Source organism: Pectinophora gossypiella, chromosome 28, assembly GCF_024362695.1.
Source record: "Pectinophora gossypiella chromosome 28, ilPecGoss1.1, whole genome shotgun sequence".
Taxonomy (NCBI): Eukaryota; Metazoa; Arthropoda; class Insecta; order Lepidoptera; family Gelechiidae; genus Pectinophora; species Pectinophora gossypiella.
In genome coordinates this window covers 4,068,432-4,084,546 of record NC_065431.1, presented here as the reverse complement: position 1 = coordinate 4,084,546, position 16,115 = coordinate 4,068,432, and the positions used below count along the sequence as shown (strand labels likewise).

The following is a 16,115-nucleotide window of genomic DNA, read 5'->3' as shown; positions in this document are numbered from 1 at the left end:
TGGGTGATCAGCCTGCAATACCCTTACCAAACTACTTATAAAGAAAATAAATCTCATATATAATCTCCTCCGGGATTCGAAAGCAGGACCTCCGGATCGTGAGCCCAACGCTCAACCACTGAACCACAGAGGCCGGAGAGGCAGTTAAAATGTCAGGTATCTATTTATACTGGTCAAAGGAGTATGTATACGTATCTTGTCATTCCTAGGTACTTTTAGTACGCATGCGTGGTTTAATCCCGAAACCAGTCTATTCGAACTGTCCCGTTCGATGCGGACGCCCCGCTGGCTAAAAAAAATAAAAACATATTTAAAAAAATAAAAATCGAATCCCAAACCAAACTAAAAATCAAAACTAAAAACGCCGTGACTAAAACATGGCGTAAAAATTTAGAAAAAAAAAATAAATAGATTGTGTATTTTTATTGCGTGCGAAAAGAATGTTCGATATTTGAATTCAACAAGTGTCAATTTTTATAAGCCTGTCCCCTTTGTGAGTGTAGTTAATAAATGAGTGTGTTTTCGTTGAGTAGCTCTCTTGTTTGAGTCTATATTTTTTTTTCTTTATGTAGGTCAACGTACCTGTTGCCGGCGTATATTGCGTAGGTGGAGGTAGTACGCGTCCTTACTACATTGAATAATTTATTATAGAACCACACATTCCCTCGTTTATTACTATCAAGTATTGATTTCCACCTAAAAAAGGTATTACTGACTTCCCTTTGTTTGTAGACTGTGTCATTAGTGCGTGCAAAATAGCAAAAAATAATAACGTGTGTAAAATTTAAATTTAAAATTAGTGTGGCGAAAAAAAATTAAATAGTTTGTGTTTATTAGTGCGTGATACATTTAAATTTCAGTATATATTTTTTATACAATAAAAATAGCTTTAAAAATAAATAAAAGTGATTCAAAATTATACCCGGGTTTTTAAGAAAATAAGTACATAAAACCGGTTAAAAGTGGATCAAAGCGTATCGTAAGTGTTTCTAACCGCATCGCTCTACTTTGAACAGAGTTTAACAACGCGACTCGGAAGATATACTAATACTAGTTTCATACCGCATATCACTATTTTTCCGTGAATTGAAAGCTTTTTTAGTGCCTATAATCCGATTCACCCGTATTATTAATCACAAACCGATTATACCCAGATAATAACCGAGTAAAACCCGATTACACCCGGATCTTAGTGATAAAACCGGATACAACGAAAAAATCCGGATAAAAATGTGTGCTGGTGTCCGAGATGATGACCGGTGCTGAATGTCCGGGAGTGGGAATCGTCCGAACTTGATGACGTCACAATGCAAAACGCACGAAATGTGGGCTGCAATGACTCGGTCGATTGAGATATTGGTCGCATTCTTCGAGTACTATGCTCAGAGGTAAGTTTTTCATCCTTCAAGCAGACATATAAAAATCCTTTGTTTTGCTAATACGTACACTATGATTCCATCCATAACTGTTTAAAAAATATACAGGGTGTTAGTGACATCGTAACGAAAACTTTGGGAATGATTCAGACCATGATTCTGAGTTGATAACAAGTGGAATTTTCCATCGCAAAAGTATGAAACTGAAAATAATAAAAAAATATATGAATTTTCCAATATGTAATTCCACTCATATATCAACTCGATTATGATTCTGGTCTGAATCATCCCCCTCAGTATTTGTTACAATGTCACTAACACCCTGTATATTAAGTTTAAAACCCAAAAGCCGCCTACGGAGAAATCGCGCTCTAAAAGGTATGAAACAAGAAAATATTTCCCAGAAATTCTTCTGAAAATTGATGTTTAGGAGATATCCGTGGTCGAATGCTGTAGTAAGAAAACTCCAAGGACAGATTGGCATACGACCACCGCCGCTTCGGAAGAAATTTTGAAAAATAAATAATTTTTGTTTTTAATAAATATGATTTTAATTTTAAGTTTTGATTTTAATAATTTTTAACTTTATTTCATTATTATTATTTTTTAATTGTAATATATTTTAATTTTTATAAAGGGTGTTAGTGACATCGTAACAAAAACTTTGAGGGATGAGTCAGACCATGATTCTGAGTCGATATCAAGTGGATATTTCCGTCGCAAAAATAATGTATTTTTTTTAGTTTTTTAAAATTATTTTCAATTCTATACTTTTGTGATGGAAAATTCCACTTGATATTAACTCAGAATAATCAGCTGAATCATCCCCCTCAGTATTCGTTACGATGTCACTTACACCCCAGACAAGTACATACGGTAGCCATACAAGTAGGTATGGGTGTTAGTGACACCGTAACGAATATTGAGCGGGATGATTCAGACCATGATTCTGAGTTGATATCAAGTGGAATTTCCTGTCCAAAAATTCATGAATTTTTTGTGTTTTTTTTAATTATTTTCCTATCCATACTTTTGCGACGGAAAATTCCACTTGATATCAACTCAGAATCATGGTCTGAATCATCCCTCAAAGTTTTCGTTACGATGTCACTAACACCCTGTATATGGGACATAATTATATTTTATTATATGGGTACCTACCTGAAATAAATGCATTTTATTTTATTTTTATTTTTTTATTTTTTTATAGCACTTACCCCTGCTTAGGGAAACTCGCAAAGAGAAAAATTAAATCGAAAAAATCTGACTCGGACGGGACTTAAACCCCCAGCTCATGTCAAGCCGGGACGAGCGTGTTAACCATTACACCACCTGGTCCTCCTCCTGTCCATACGAAATTCAATATTTTTTAAAGTCTGGTTATAATTTTAAAGCTTATATTGGTGTTGATTCTAGTACGGTCACGAGTACTAATATGTATACACTTTGAAACCATGTCACAGTAACTTTTTTGAAAAATTAAACCGTAAGTCTCATTAAATGTCAAATATGATAGTGCGACAGGGTTCTAAAGTGGGTACATGATATTGTTCATGACTGTACACACCATCTAATTTTATTTTAAGTCATACCTGTCACTTTCTTATCCACTGAAACGGAAAGGGACGGGTAATCAACAGGCGCAAAATTTATGGAACACACATCAATTTTACGCAGATATTTAAAAACCCTCCCGAAATTTTATATCGGCCAATAATCCGACAGAATTATGTTGACAGCGGGTTATTTATTCATTTTAAAAGTAACAAATGTCAATCATCCATCCCTTTCCTTTTCGGCGAATAAGCAGTTACTCTAATACTACCTCTGGGTTGGCTGGAAGAGATCTCTCTTAGAGATAAGTCCACCCTTGTAAACGTCCATTTCTTGTTTGTGATGTAACTAGTTGTTAAGTGCAATAAAGTATATTAAGAAAATGACGGGTATAACTTAAAATAAAATTAGGAGGTGTCTGCAGGAATCGGAGCCATTTTTTAATCAAAATGTTATGTTGCCATACAATTTGTATTAACTCTACCAATTTTGACATCTGTAAATAGAAATGCAAAACTGCAAGAAGCATGGGACTATACAAAACTAAAAAGTATCTTAATTTAATTAAGTATTTAAGGGTTAAATCGTCAGTTACATTATTTATTCAAATTATTATTATTATTATTGCGTATGGCACACAAATATCCTGCTTGGATCAAATATCCAGCTTAAGCTCCCCCAACCAAGTCTCCGCTGCATCCGTCACACAATGCAGTTCGGCTATACCACCTGGGAACCGGTGCAGAGGGCACTCGTTCACTATGTGGGTTCATTTATTCAAATTAAAAGCTCCTTTAATAATTGTAAAGTTTACTTTTCAATTAACGCCGGAAACTGTAATCCGCAGTCTAATAACGGTGCTGATTCTGGGTTATCTCGCCCGCGGGCGAGTTTACTCTTTTTAGGGTTCCGTACCCAACGGGTAAAAAACGGGACTGCTGACAGACTCCGCTGTCCGTCTGTCAGTCTGTCCGTGTGTCACCAGGCTGTATCTCAGGAACTGCGATAGTCAGATAGTTGATATTCTCACAAATAATGTATTTCTGTTGCCGCTATAACATCATCATCATCAATTTAAGAGCCACAATCTTGTCGGTGTAGCATTTAAAATATTCTCCATGCTACTTTTTTTTAGGAAAAATAGGGCAGTGGTTTCATTCTTGCCTTCCACCCCGCAGTACTCTGTCTGACGCGAGTGGGATGGCGCCCAGAGTAGTCTGTTTGAAAGCCGTACTAGGACTCCTGTCCTACGCCTCTGAATAGTACTGAGGGTTACTGCTGCTCTCTGTCAGGTTCCAGGGTACAGTCCCTGTAACTCACCTCTTCGTTTCATTGCCGTACCGATGGCTCCCATCTCCGCTTTTGCAACCGTTGAGGTCTTTACCCGTATTCCGGCGCCCAGAGTAGTCTATTACAAAGCCATACTAGGACTCCTGTCCTCCACGTCACAACAACCGCTCTGCTATAACAACTAATACTAAAAAAAATAAAAAATAATAATAAAGGAGCTTCCATTATAAGGAACGTTTTTTTTTTTTATTATTTTGGCTCGATATTAATAACAGCAACAAGTATCATTATATCCACAGAGTATTTATTCTCAATAGAATATTCACTTTAAAAATAAACGATTCAATAAAAAAATAAATCATAATTTAATATATTATAATGGTACGTAACCCTTCGTGCGGGAGTCCGTCTCACACTTGGCCGCTTTTTACATTATTTTTGTAGTCTATTTATCTGATTGGTTTCATGAGACTGGGCCAGTTTACTCCGAACGACGAATGTAGGGGTAATTTGGTCTATTCTCACATAGAACATACCATTTAGGACATTTTCATCATCATCAATTTAAGAGCCACGCTCTTGTCGGTGTAGCATTTTCCATTCCAGTCTATCAAAGGCCAATTCCTTAACTTCTCTATAAAACACGACGTTAACCTTTTCTTTAATCTGTTCCATGTAAGCTCTTTTTGGTCTTCCCCTTCCTCTCTTAAGGAAATTTTAGGCTCACAAAAATAATAAAAAGTGTTAACTCGCCCGCAGGCCAAATATCCACACAGCTCCTGTCTTTATTCTCAGGTTATTCTCAGGTCAGGTTAATTGGGATGTAGTCGCTTATGTTAAGGTTTTTACAACGTGCCAGAGAAAACAAACACCTTAAACGCGTTCTATGTTTTTCTTCGGTGCCTATTCTAACAAAAGCTGTTTTCTTTCAATTTGTAGCACACCCTCGAAGGGATTACGGGCGTGATTTAATACTTCGACGTCCGCCTATCTATTTTCTATTCGCTGAATGTTACACACTTTCAAATCTGCTGGAAGAGACGAACATCTGTTACTGTAATGAGATCGACATCTCTGTATCCCTCCGTTCCCTTCTTATATTCTGTAGGGAAAGGCAGACGCGTATTAGCCGTAGTAGGCATAGAAGTGTTTTTTTTTTTTACATTGGCCAAGTATGTTGGCTCTGCTATGCCTGATGACAAACATAGAGAAGCCCTAATTGAAGTAGCAACTGAAAAGCAACGCAATGAGTCAGTTTGGAATCAGTTGCGACTACCATATTGGCCTACTAGGTGCTTCTTCACGCTTCGTTTAAAGGACCCCATATTGTAAGAAGGAGGGAACACTTGAGCCGGTAACCCGTTCCACTTTTTAATGGTGCGACAGAGATAGGAGTTGTCGAATTTTTTTGTGCGTGATAGAATTTATTCCACGTAAAGCGGTGGCATCGTTGGCCGACTCGTGTGGTCCTGTGAAGGTCGTGTATTCAAAGTACACTTTGATTTGATTGAACTATTTTTTACATGCTATAGATTTTAAGCTAAATAGAATAAAAGCTTTAAAAACTTTATTAATAACTAAGCTTTTTAATAATTAAGCTTTTATTAATAACTAAACTTTATTAATACATAAGCTGAAAGAAAGTCGTTTGAGGTGGTATGGCCACGTAATGCGGAGAGACCAGCAGTATGCAGTCCACACAGCTCTTTGCCTGCCCGAGAACAAAAGACGCAGAGGACGCCTTCCTTATACTTGGTGGACCAGCATGTCCGGATTATTGAAAAATGAAAATTTACCCGACCCGACAACCCTAGACAGAATGTCATGGCGCCGCAAAATTAGGAGAGCCGACCCTACCTAAAGTGGGATAGCGCAAGAAAGAAAAAGAATAACATAACATCTGTAAAAAAAAATTAAAAGTAAATCTGCTTATTTCAAAATGGATCTTTAAAGAAATAAATAAAGATTGCAACATAATACTGTTGAGTTCGTTTCACTCACAGTTATCTAAAGAGTGTACCTACACTCATCACTATATATCTACTGTAGATAGATAGATAAAATACTTTATTGAGCACAATGGACACAAAATACAGAGATAAGGACGACATATACAGAAACGCACAACAGGCGGCCTTATTGCTCATGCAGCAATTTCTTGCAGACAACCTTTGGGTACTGTAAAGTAGCGCCTGAGTAGGATTTTTATTAGTTGTCTTTTTTGACCGTTATTTTATCGATACTGTAAAACCCTATTTAATGCGAATAAAAAAAATTGAATTTTTATAATATATATTTATGTCGTGGCCAGATCTCACAATTGATCATTTCATAATAGTCGAGCCAACTAATTTGAAATAGTTAGGCTGTAGAGGAATGATGTTTGTAAAAAACAGTCTTGATGGATACCAAGCCGCTCATCCTTATATCATACATACCCAGTCTCCATGAGACTCCCTCATTCAGCGCTTATCGCTATCGACCCACTAGGGTCGATTAATTGTTTCAAATATTTTTCCTCTCAGACGACGCCCTGAGCCGAGGTTCGCGCCCGACTGGGCACCCTCAGGAATGTTGTCATAAACGTTGTACCGGGTGAGAGCCTTCAGCGCTCCCCATTTGTCCGGCCACTGTCAAAAACAGGCCTTTTAAAATTTATTCTTCCATGCCATGGTTCCACCAAATTGTCAATACCGTTCCAGGTACTCCAATTATATCAACATCCAATAACAATTTGATGTTATCAACACACACAAACCGTTTATGTTTGGGTGCCTTTAAACAAACAAATTGAATTGATATTTGTATTGGCTTTTGGCACGGCCCAGACACTTCATACAAACAACCTTGTTTCACACCGACACCACACATTGACATTATCAACACGCGCAACTGTGTGTGTGACGTCTGAGGGCTGCCAATTACAATACCTAATTTAACCGACATTACTTACGTAGGTAGTACTACTAACAGAAGATGTTTTTATAATCATCATCATCATCACCAGCCCATTAACGTCCCCACTGCTGGGGCACGGGCCTTCCCTATGGATGGATAGGGAGATCGGGCCTTAAACCACCACGCGGGCCCAGTGCGGATTGGTGGTTATTAACGACTGCTAATGCAGCCGGGACCAACGGCTTAACGTGCCTTCCGAAGCACGGAGGAGCTCGAGATGAAAACTTTTTTTGTGGTCACTTTTTTTGTGGTCACCCATCCTATGACCGGCCTTTGCGAAAGTTGCTTAACTTCAACAATCGCAGACCGAGCTCCTCATTTTTCTATACCTGTCCTCAAACATGTTCAGTTTTTATCCCTATTTTCCTACCAAAGCCTTCCGACATGGCTTAACGACTACCGGGCTAACCACAGAAACTACAATTTAACGTGCTCTACAAAGAACAAAGGGCATCGAGTTTAATGCTAATACGCGGTTACCCTGTTTAATGAGAGTGTTACCTGATGAGGGATTTTCCAGGCTTAGTTCCCCAAAGACAAAATTGATGGCGTTGTAGAGATGTAACGTATAATTACCTATTTTCTCATTACTCGGGTACATAATTCTTCAAAAATATAATGTAATTGCATACGCATATATAAGAAATAATTGTTGCTTGATATTTGGATTACATTATCTACGTATAGAATTATGTTGCTACCTATATAGCTTATCTTTATTTTGATAAGTTTTATTTAGGTTTTCACAGGGTTTTGGGTTTTTTCTTTTACTTACTCAATGCGGTGTCGTCCGCGCGGGAATCGAAAGAAGTGTTCTCTTTTTAAATATGTCGGTCGTTCCATCTATCCTTGTTAAATGTCAAAGGGAAATGGCGGGAATTTGAAAAGCGTGGGAAATATTTAAATAACGAACATCTCTTTTTCCCTCTTTCTCTCTACCATTCAACGACTTCACAATTTTTTCAACTGCGCACAAAAGCAGACAAAGGAACAATATGGTAATTCCTCTGCCTTACGAATAATTTGCATAGGTAGGTACAGTTACATCTTTGTTATAAAAATGCTTTTTCTCTTTAATTAAAATTTTATTGAGGAATCTTGTAGGTTTCTTGAGCGGGTTGAGCCTATGTTGGATCGTTGGGCGGACGATCTGGAGTTCCAGGTTTGATTCTCGACGGGACATTGTCGAAATCACTTTATGAGACTGTCATTTGTAAAAGAATATAAAATAAATATGCCACAAAATAGTCATAAGTAACTATACAATTTTAGGTCACAATATTACCATCAAGCGTGAAAGGAAAACCAAAAACCCAAAAAAGTACCGCATAACATTGCAAGGGAGTCGTTAACACTTTCAAGGACAGAACGTCTAATGACGTTCCGATTCCAAGTTGTCATACTCTCATACTACCTATTATGAACCATCAATGACCCATGGTCTCTGTCCGTGAAAGGGTTAATCACGTTTTGAATACCACAATCTCTATCACCATTAAAATCATGAACTGAATTTTAAATTTGAACCTGTTGTTTGAGGGGAGGCCTGTGCCCAGCAGTGGGACGTATATAGGCTGTTTATCCCAAGTAGCAATCAAGAATTGTGGTTAAGTCATATATGTCTAAACTTTAGCTAAAGTGAGATTTATCCAAATCAAATAGGACTTATTAGGACTTCATAAATTCATTTCCTTCTTTAATACTATATAGTTTTCAACAAATCCTACTTTAGATAATTTAGAATACACAAAACCAAGTTAAGTATTCACAAATCTATTTAGTCTTATCTCAGCCTACTGTTAAGTCTACAAGTATTCTTTTACTTTACTCAGATTATTTAAAGGCTCACTTAACACTAAATTGATTTAGTGAAGTATCAGTTTAGTCTTGTAAAGTAAAAATTGATTGCCTAGATATACTTAAGGCAATTTTTATTATTTGTTGCTCCTATACAAGACTGTTTTATTCGTTTTTGACTACAATAAGTAAAACATAAGAAAAGTCTATTCAATGGACGATAAAATCGAAATAGAAGCAAGCAGAAAGATGGATGAAGTCCAAATAATAAAAGGATCTGGTGGTTTTCGAAGGCAGAATATTAAATACAGAAAATTAACCTGTGATAATGCACATCCCACTGTTTTTGTTAGCGATGCGATATCTTCTTCATTGCCATCATTTTTTTTATATCGATTGGTATAACACAATCATTTAATTTTGGCAAAAAAATCGTAAGTTCCTGTTTTTCAAATCCGATCCAGCGTGTGGCGGCCCAGGTACCTACGTCTCGCACAAATCTTCTCAAAAATGACTAAGCTAGTCTAACCTAGTCTAAGCGCACGGCAACACTACACCATGAAAAATCGAGTTTTATATTAAAACCTGCTAAGTTCAAATATAAAATTAGGTACCTATTAGTCTAATAATAAATAAATCCAATCAAAAACATAAATGTGAAATGAGAGCCAAGTTCAATATTATGATAAATGCTTTGGTTGTTAACTTCAACGACAAAAGAAGTGAGATCTAAATGGGTGCCAGGTTCAATGGTCAGTCCTGAAATTTATTTATAAGTAACAGTATAACATATCATATCTTCTTATAACATAAGATAATATATTGTAGCCTAAGGTCTGTCTTATTGTAGGTAAGTACATATCTTCGTAACGCGTGGGTCCTTTTAAAAGGACAAATTCAAAACTAAAAGTCGACTTTATAGGTATAAAACATTTGAATACCTATTAAACTCGTTTAAGATTCACGTTAAGTTAAAAAAATAATAATATGCCAGTAAAATGGATGAGAGTTGTGTTGTATCGTGGGCGAAAAGCTGACAACCTATCACCGCTAAACACATGTTCCAACTTGCTTACCTACCCTTAAAGTACTTGTCGAATGTGGCATCAAGTGGTTTTATGATCACTTAGTGCTCTGCCTACCCCGATAGGGCATATAGGCGTGATTGTATGTTATGTTAAGTTAATCTACATACCTACCACAAAAAGACCGGCTGTCATGAGTTTTGATTACTTACTGATTCTTACATCTATAGTTAGGTACAGGCACTAATTAGGTATTTATGTTAAGTGTTCATGATAGAATCTAATTATTAAAAAATTGCCAGTTTTTTTATTTTTTCCTTTATATTCATCTAATTACCTATCTGCATACCAAATTTTAACTCTCTAGGTCATCTGGAACTGGGTTAGAGTTTTAATAAAAATGAGTCAGTCAGTCAGTCAATAATAAAAATGAGGATTTTGGACATTAATATCTAAATAACCGTTTGAGATAAGCTTATGAAATTCAGAACACTTATATGTATCTTACAAGTCTCAATATATGAGCCAAATTTGATACGTTTATGTGAAATAGTTTTTGATTTATGAGGGGGTCAAAAGTGGCTCCAAATGGTTCGTGTAATAATACACACGGTGCGGCTCGCCAGTTCTATTTCTTGAACTTGGCTTGACACGCTACCGCGTGTCTAGATACTTTCTTCTTTCATTCTTTCTTTTAATAATTTTAAAAATGTACCTATTTTTAACTAAGCTTTATTCACAATCATAAACAAAACATATCTATTTAAAGTTTTGTGTATGGTTAAATGCATTTAAAGTGGGCATTAGATTCGATTCCTTTATTTTTTTAGCTTGATAAAGACATCGGGAATTTGGCCGCCTTTTTTAACAATAATGTTTTAGGTGGGATTAGAAACTACCGCGCACACACACGACGTTAATCAAATTGCAAGGGTTCTTCGTATATACAATATTCAACGGATACTCGTTAATTTTTACAATAATCACATTGTTTCCGTTGGCAATTAGAAGCGCGGTGATCGTACCTACTTTGCGTCAGTGAACCATGTAGGTACCTATGAGAATGTATGCGCGGAGACTCATTAGCAAATTGAGTTTATGTTTGTTAGTTCCAATTGTGATAAATATTAAATAATTAAGTAAATCACATTCCTATCCAAGTAAGAACTCAGCATAACAATATTTTTTTATCTTCCACGAGTCGAAAAACTTACCTCTCAAACAAACATACTTTCCATAGGTTTTAAGCTTGTTCGATTTTAATTGTTACTTGTTACATAGATGATTCTGGCACAGAATAAACAAACATGATTTTACGACATTACTTTACTAAATCAAAATAGAGGATCACTTTAGATATAAGAGTTTTAAGTAGGAATTCACTAAATACTTTTTGTCTTAAGTTGGTATACTCCTAGACAATTGAAGTAAAATTTATCTTAACTAGTACTTGATGAAGTGCAACTTGACTTTACTTTTCTAAACTGATTCTTACGAAATCAATTGCTTCTAAAGTCTTACTTCATTTAGAAAAATATTACTTAACGCCATTTTGCACTTACAGGAAGAAAACATGTAATATATTTTTGACAATATTATCGTCAAAAACTGAAGTAAATTAATATATATTTCAGTTGTAGTAACAATTACTGCGTTCAGCTGTCACATATTAATAGAAAATGAATTTCTCTATACTATATGTCACCATTTTTTTTATTTGCTGAATAATCAATCCAAATTTTATTATTATTTTTCTGGTATATTAAAGGCCCATCTGTTTTTTAACACTTTCTATCGATTTTCCACGAGAAACAATCATGCGTTTATAATTTCCTGTATGTGAAACGGCAGAATAACCTTTTGTTAAAACAACTTAACAAATATTTTAGACGCCATTTTCTTACAGACTTCATTTCTTGTGTTAATATAAATGTTCGCCATTATATTCTAAAATAAAGACGCGTGAAGTAAAAATCGTTTTAGTATGACCTGAAGTTTTACTTCGTTAAGTTACAATTGACTCAGTGCAATTCAATCCTATAGTCTTAACTAAGTATTGTAGATATCTTCAAGTATACATTCTTGGTATTAAGTGATACTACAAGAATTCTAAGTTTAGAATATGCAAGAACATTGTCTAAAGTAGGGTTTAAGTCTGACTTAACGTTGTCTTAAGTCTGTCTTGTATAAGAGTTAAAGTATGTGCCCACTTTTACTAAACTGTATCTTCAAGATATCTTGAGGGATATCTTGGAGACCTATAAGACTTATCCAAGACAAGGGTTTGATTTAGTCTACTTGCCTTCAAGATATCTACAATTCTCTTTTAAGACAATCGGTTGCTACTTGGGATATTACATAACACACCATCAGTCTTCTTAAAGCCTCACTGTTATATATTATATAATATTCACGGTTCCGAGGCCCACTTACGCACAATATAATGGGCCCCATTAGGGCACAATAGACCATTGAACGGGAATAATGCGTAAAAAGGCCAAGTTCTTGCGTCACAGGTCAGCTGGAAGCAATTTCTTTAAGAGATAAGCTACAGCTCCCTGTCACATGGGACTTAAACATAGCTGGCGAAGAAAAAGTGTAGATACACATAAACGGTCACGAGTACTAATATGTATACGCTTTGAAACCATGTCACATTAACTTTTTTGACAAATTAAACCGTAAGTCTTATTAAATGTCAAACGTGATAGTGCGACAGGGTTCTAAAGTGGGTACATGATATTGCTCATGACTGTACATATAGACAGTACACCTCTGCCTACCCCGATAGGCGTGATGCTGATCTTACAACTTTTCCATTCTTACCTGAAATTCTTAATACAATTCAAATTCAAATTCAAAAATATCTTTATTCAGTAGGTAACATAGTTACACTTTGAATCGTCAATTTTTACATAACGAACGTCTCATCCGCCTAAAACTACTGCAGCTTCTCACAACCTGTATAGCCGGGGAAAAGAAGCTGCAAGAAAAACCTCGGCACAGGGCCCTAGACGTTCTTTTAAAAAAAATAAAAATAAACATAAAATATTGATATACAATTGAGTAATTTAGCTGCCTAATATCAGTTCTCAGACAGTTAACCCCATGCATTCATATCTTCTAAATAATCACTAACTTTATAATAACCTTTTTTGTAAAGTTTTTGTTTAACTACTTTCTTAAAGCAGTTGAAAGGCAAATTCTGAATGTCAATGGGAATCTGGGAATGAATACAATACAATACAATACAAACATACTTTATTGCACCAAAATAAAAAGGAACAATTACAAAAGACTCTTAACTAAGTACACGGCAAACGGCGGCCTTATCGCTTAAAGCGATTTCATCCAGACAACCATAAGGCGAGGAAAAATTTAAATTGAAAGATTGCGGTACAAACTGTAAGTACAACTTACCAATAAATACATGCAAATAAATACATAATATAGATACTTACTTATATAAAAAGTAGGTACTTACACACAAAATACCTAATAATAAGCAAATCAAGAGCCACAGAATATAAACAACACCACAACACACTTCATTATAAAAGCAGAACCATTCACAATATAGAAAGGAAAAGAATAAGTGGACTTTCGAGTATATTCAAGACACAAAAAATAGAAAATATATAAATATAATATAATATATTGTAACTATGTAGTTATCATATCACTTGCTTGCGCTCTGCGATACGTAGCCGAGACACAAACTGCATAAAATGTTTGTTTACCTATTGCTTACCCACAAGTTTTTGTTACCTACTTATCTATGTATAATGTAAGACGGACATCGTAGATACCTAGCATCGACACAAACCATGGTTTAACGATGCTAGTTAGCATAATCACTGTGTGTACTAAATTTTTGAAATATATATATATATATATATATACAGGGTGTTAGTGACATCGTAACGAATACTCAAAGGGATGATTCAGACCATGATTCTGAGTTAATATCAAGTGGAATTTTCCGTCGCAAAATTCATGTTATTTTTTTAGTTTTTTTTTTATTATTTTCAATTCTATACCTTTGCGATGGAAAATTCCACTTGATATTAACTCAGAATAATCAGCTGAATCATCCCTCTCAGTATTCGTTACGATGTCACTTACACCCCATACAAGTACATACAGTAGCCATACAAGTAGGTATGGGTGTTAGTGACACCGTAACGAATACTGAGGGGGATAGTTCAGACCATGATTCTGAGTTGATATCAAGTGGAATTTCGTGTCAAAAAATTCATGAAAATTTTTCTTTTCTTTTTAATTATTTTCCAATCCATACTTTTGCGACGGAAATTTCTACTTGATATCAACTCAGAATCATGGCCTGAACCACCCCTCAAAGTTTTCGTTACGATGTCACTAACACCCTGTATTAGCCCCGATTCCTGCAGCCACAGCAAAAACTTTTAAGTTATACCTGTCATTTTCTTATCCGCCGAAAAGGAAGATATAACTTAAAATAAAATTAGATGGTATTTACAGGAATTAGCACCATTATACCTACATAAAAATGTTAATACTCAGTTCCAGAATAAGGGTAGTTCCTAAACACGGTTAAAACATGGTAAAACTTTATGTACCTTGTTGCTGTAAGTAAGAGTTAAAAACTTCATGTTATGCGTCAGTCTGACACTTTTTATGGTTGACTTGCTTATTACTTTGTCAGTTTTATGATCTCAGTTTCGTAATTTCGCGTAAACATGTTTTTAGACATTACCCTCCATAGTCTTGTGGTTAGAGCATTGGACTCAAGATCTGGAGGTTCGGGTTCGATTTGGGAACATTGTCGAAATCACTGTGTGAGAATGACACTTGTTTGACAGGCTTAAATCACCTGATTGTGATTCATCACCTGTTTCCCTAGACATACCACAGAGGTCCAAAACGCCACATGGCCTTGACCAAGTAAACTCCAAAGCCACTCTCCAGAACCAATGAAGTGTAAGCATCGATCGGGCCCATTAAACGACGTGCAAAATAGAATTTAAACTCGAAGAGGTAATACGCCGATATAATATCGGATGGACCCTTTCGCGACACACTGTTCTAAAGAACATGCAACATTGCAGAACTATGCTGAACTGGGAGGAAAACAAAATTGAACCCGTTCAGCTGCTTATCAGAATCTGTGGCTTGCTACGACCGCCGTGGTCCAGTGGTTGGGCTTTTAGGCTTACCAGAGGTCCTAAGTTCGAATCCCGTTGGGAATATATCACAAAAAACGCAATTTTTTCCCTAGATCGGTTAGGACATTGCACACGTGCAGCCTGTGGGCTGACTGTACGCGGCGGGCATACTGCGACCTGCGCGTCCAATACAACAACGCGTTCAGGGTCCTGATGGGGCTGCCGCGGCGTTGTAATGCGTCGGGAATGTTCGCGGAAGCCCATATTGACGGCTTTGCAGCCATTATTAGAAAGCGATGCGCTTCCTTTCTAGCGAGGACGCGCGACAGCCCTAACGGCATCCTGAGGGCGTTGGTGGACCGGTGGGACTCACCTTTTCTAAGTGTGGATAGGCCACCATACCGCGTAGAACCACTTCGCTTTTATTCATTGATTTGTTTTTAATGTGATTTTATTGATTTTTAATTTTAAATTGTTTAATTTGTATTTGATTTTTACTATTTTAATTGTTTGTGGTATCTATTTTAATGTATGGATTTTAAATCTGAAATAAACGATAATATTATTATTATTATTATTATTATTGCCAGCTGATCACTTGATTGGCACGTTAAGCCGTTGGTCCCGGTTACTTACTGTTGTAAGTAAGTAGTTATATGAGCCATGTCAGGTACCTTTGGCGGCTCACTAATAAATCTGACACCAGACTTTATGAGGTTGGTCATCCACCTCACAATCCACATGATAGACGAAGAAGTAGCTGCTTCTCCCCAGGCATGTCGTTAAAGCCGAAATTGAAAGTGATTTTCCTGATATATCTCCAGAGGACTTCCGGATCGTGAACCCAATGCTCTGCACCACATTGGCTTTTAATATTGTAATGAACCTTTCAAAAGTAAGACCTAGAAGGGGTGAGGTCGGCTCCCGATACGAATTGGTGCAGGGCGGGGGTTACTCTTCTATTATTC

At 36.3% G+C, this 16,115-nt stretch overlaps 1 protein-coding gene across 2 annotated transcripts in view; it reads left to right on the top strand.

Annotated features, from left to right (window-relative positions):
• The first annotated feature begins 268 nt into the window (after window positions 1-268).
• Window positions 269-16,115, top strand: part of LOC126379223 (synaptotagmin-7) — a 113,231-nt gene continuing 97,384 nt past the window's right edge. The window contains exons 1-2 of one of the 2 annotated variants that reach the window (XM_050027914.1): window positions 269-979; window positions 1,155-1,388. In XM_050027914.1, the coding sequence (XP_049883871.1) occupies window positions 1,267-1,388 (122 nt within the window). In that variant the 5' untranslated portion in view covers window positions 269-979; window positions 1,155-1,266. Of the gene's footprint in view, window positions 1,389-16,115 lie in introns of both variants that reach the window. The other variant, XM_050027913.1, reaches the window with a different exon arrangement.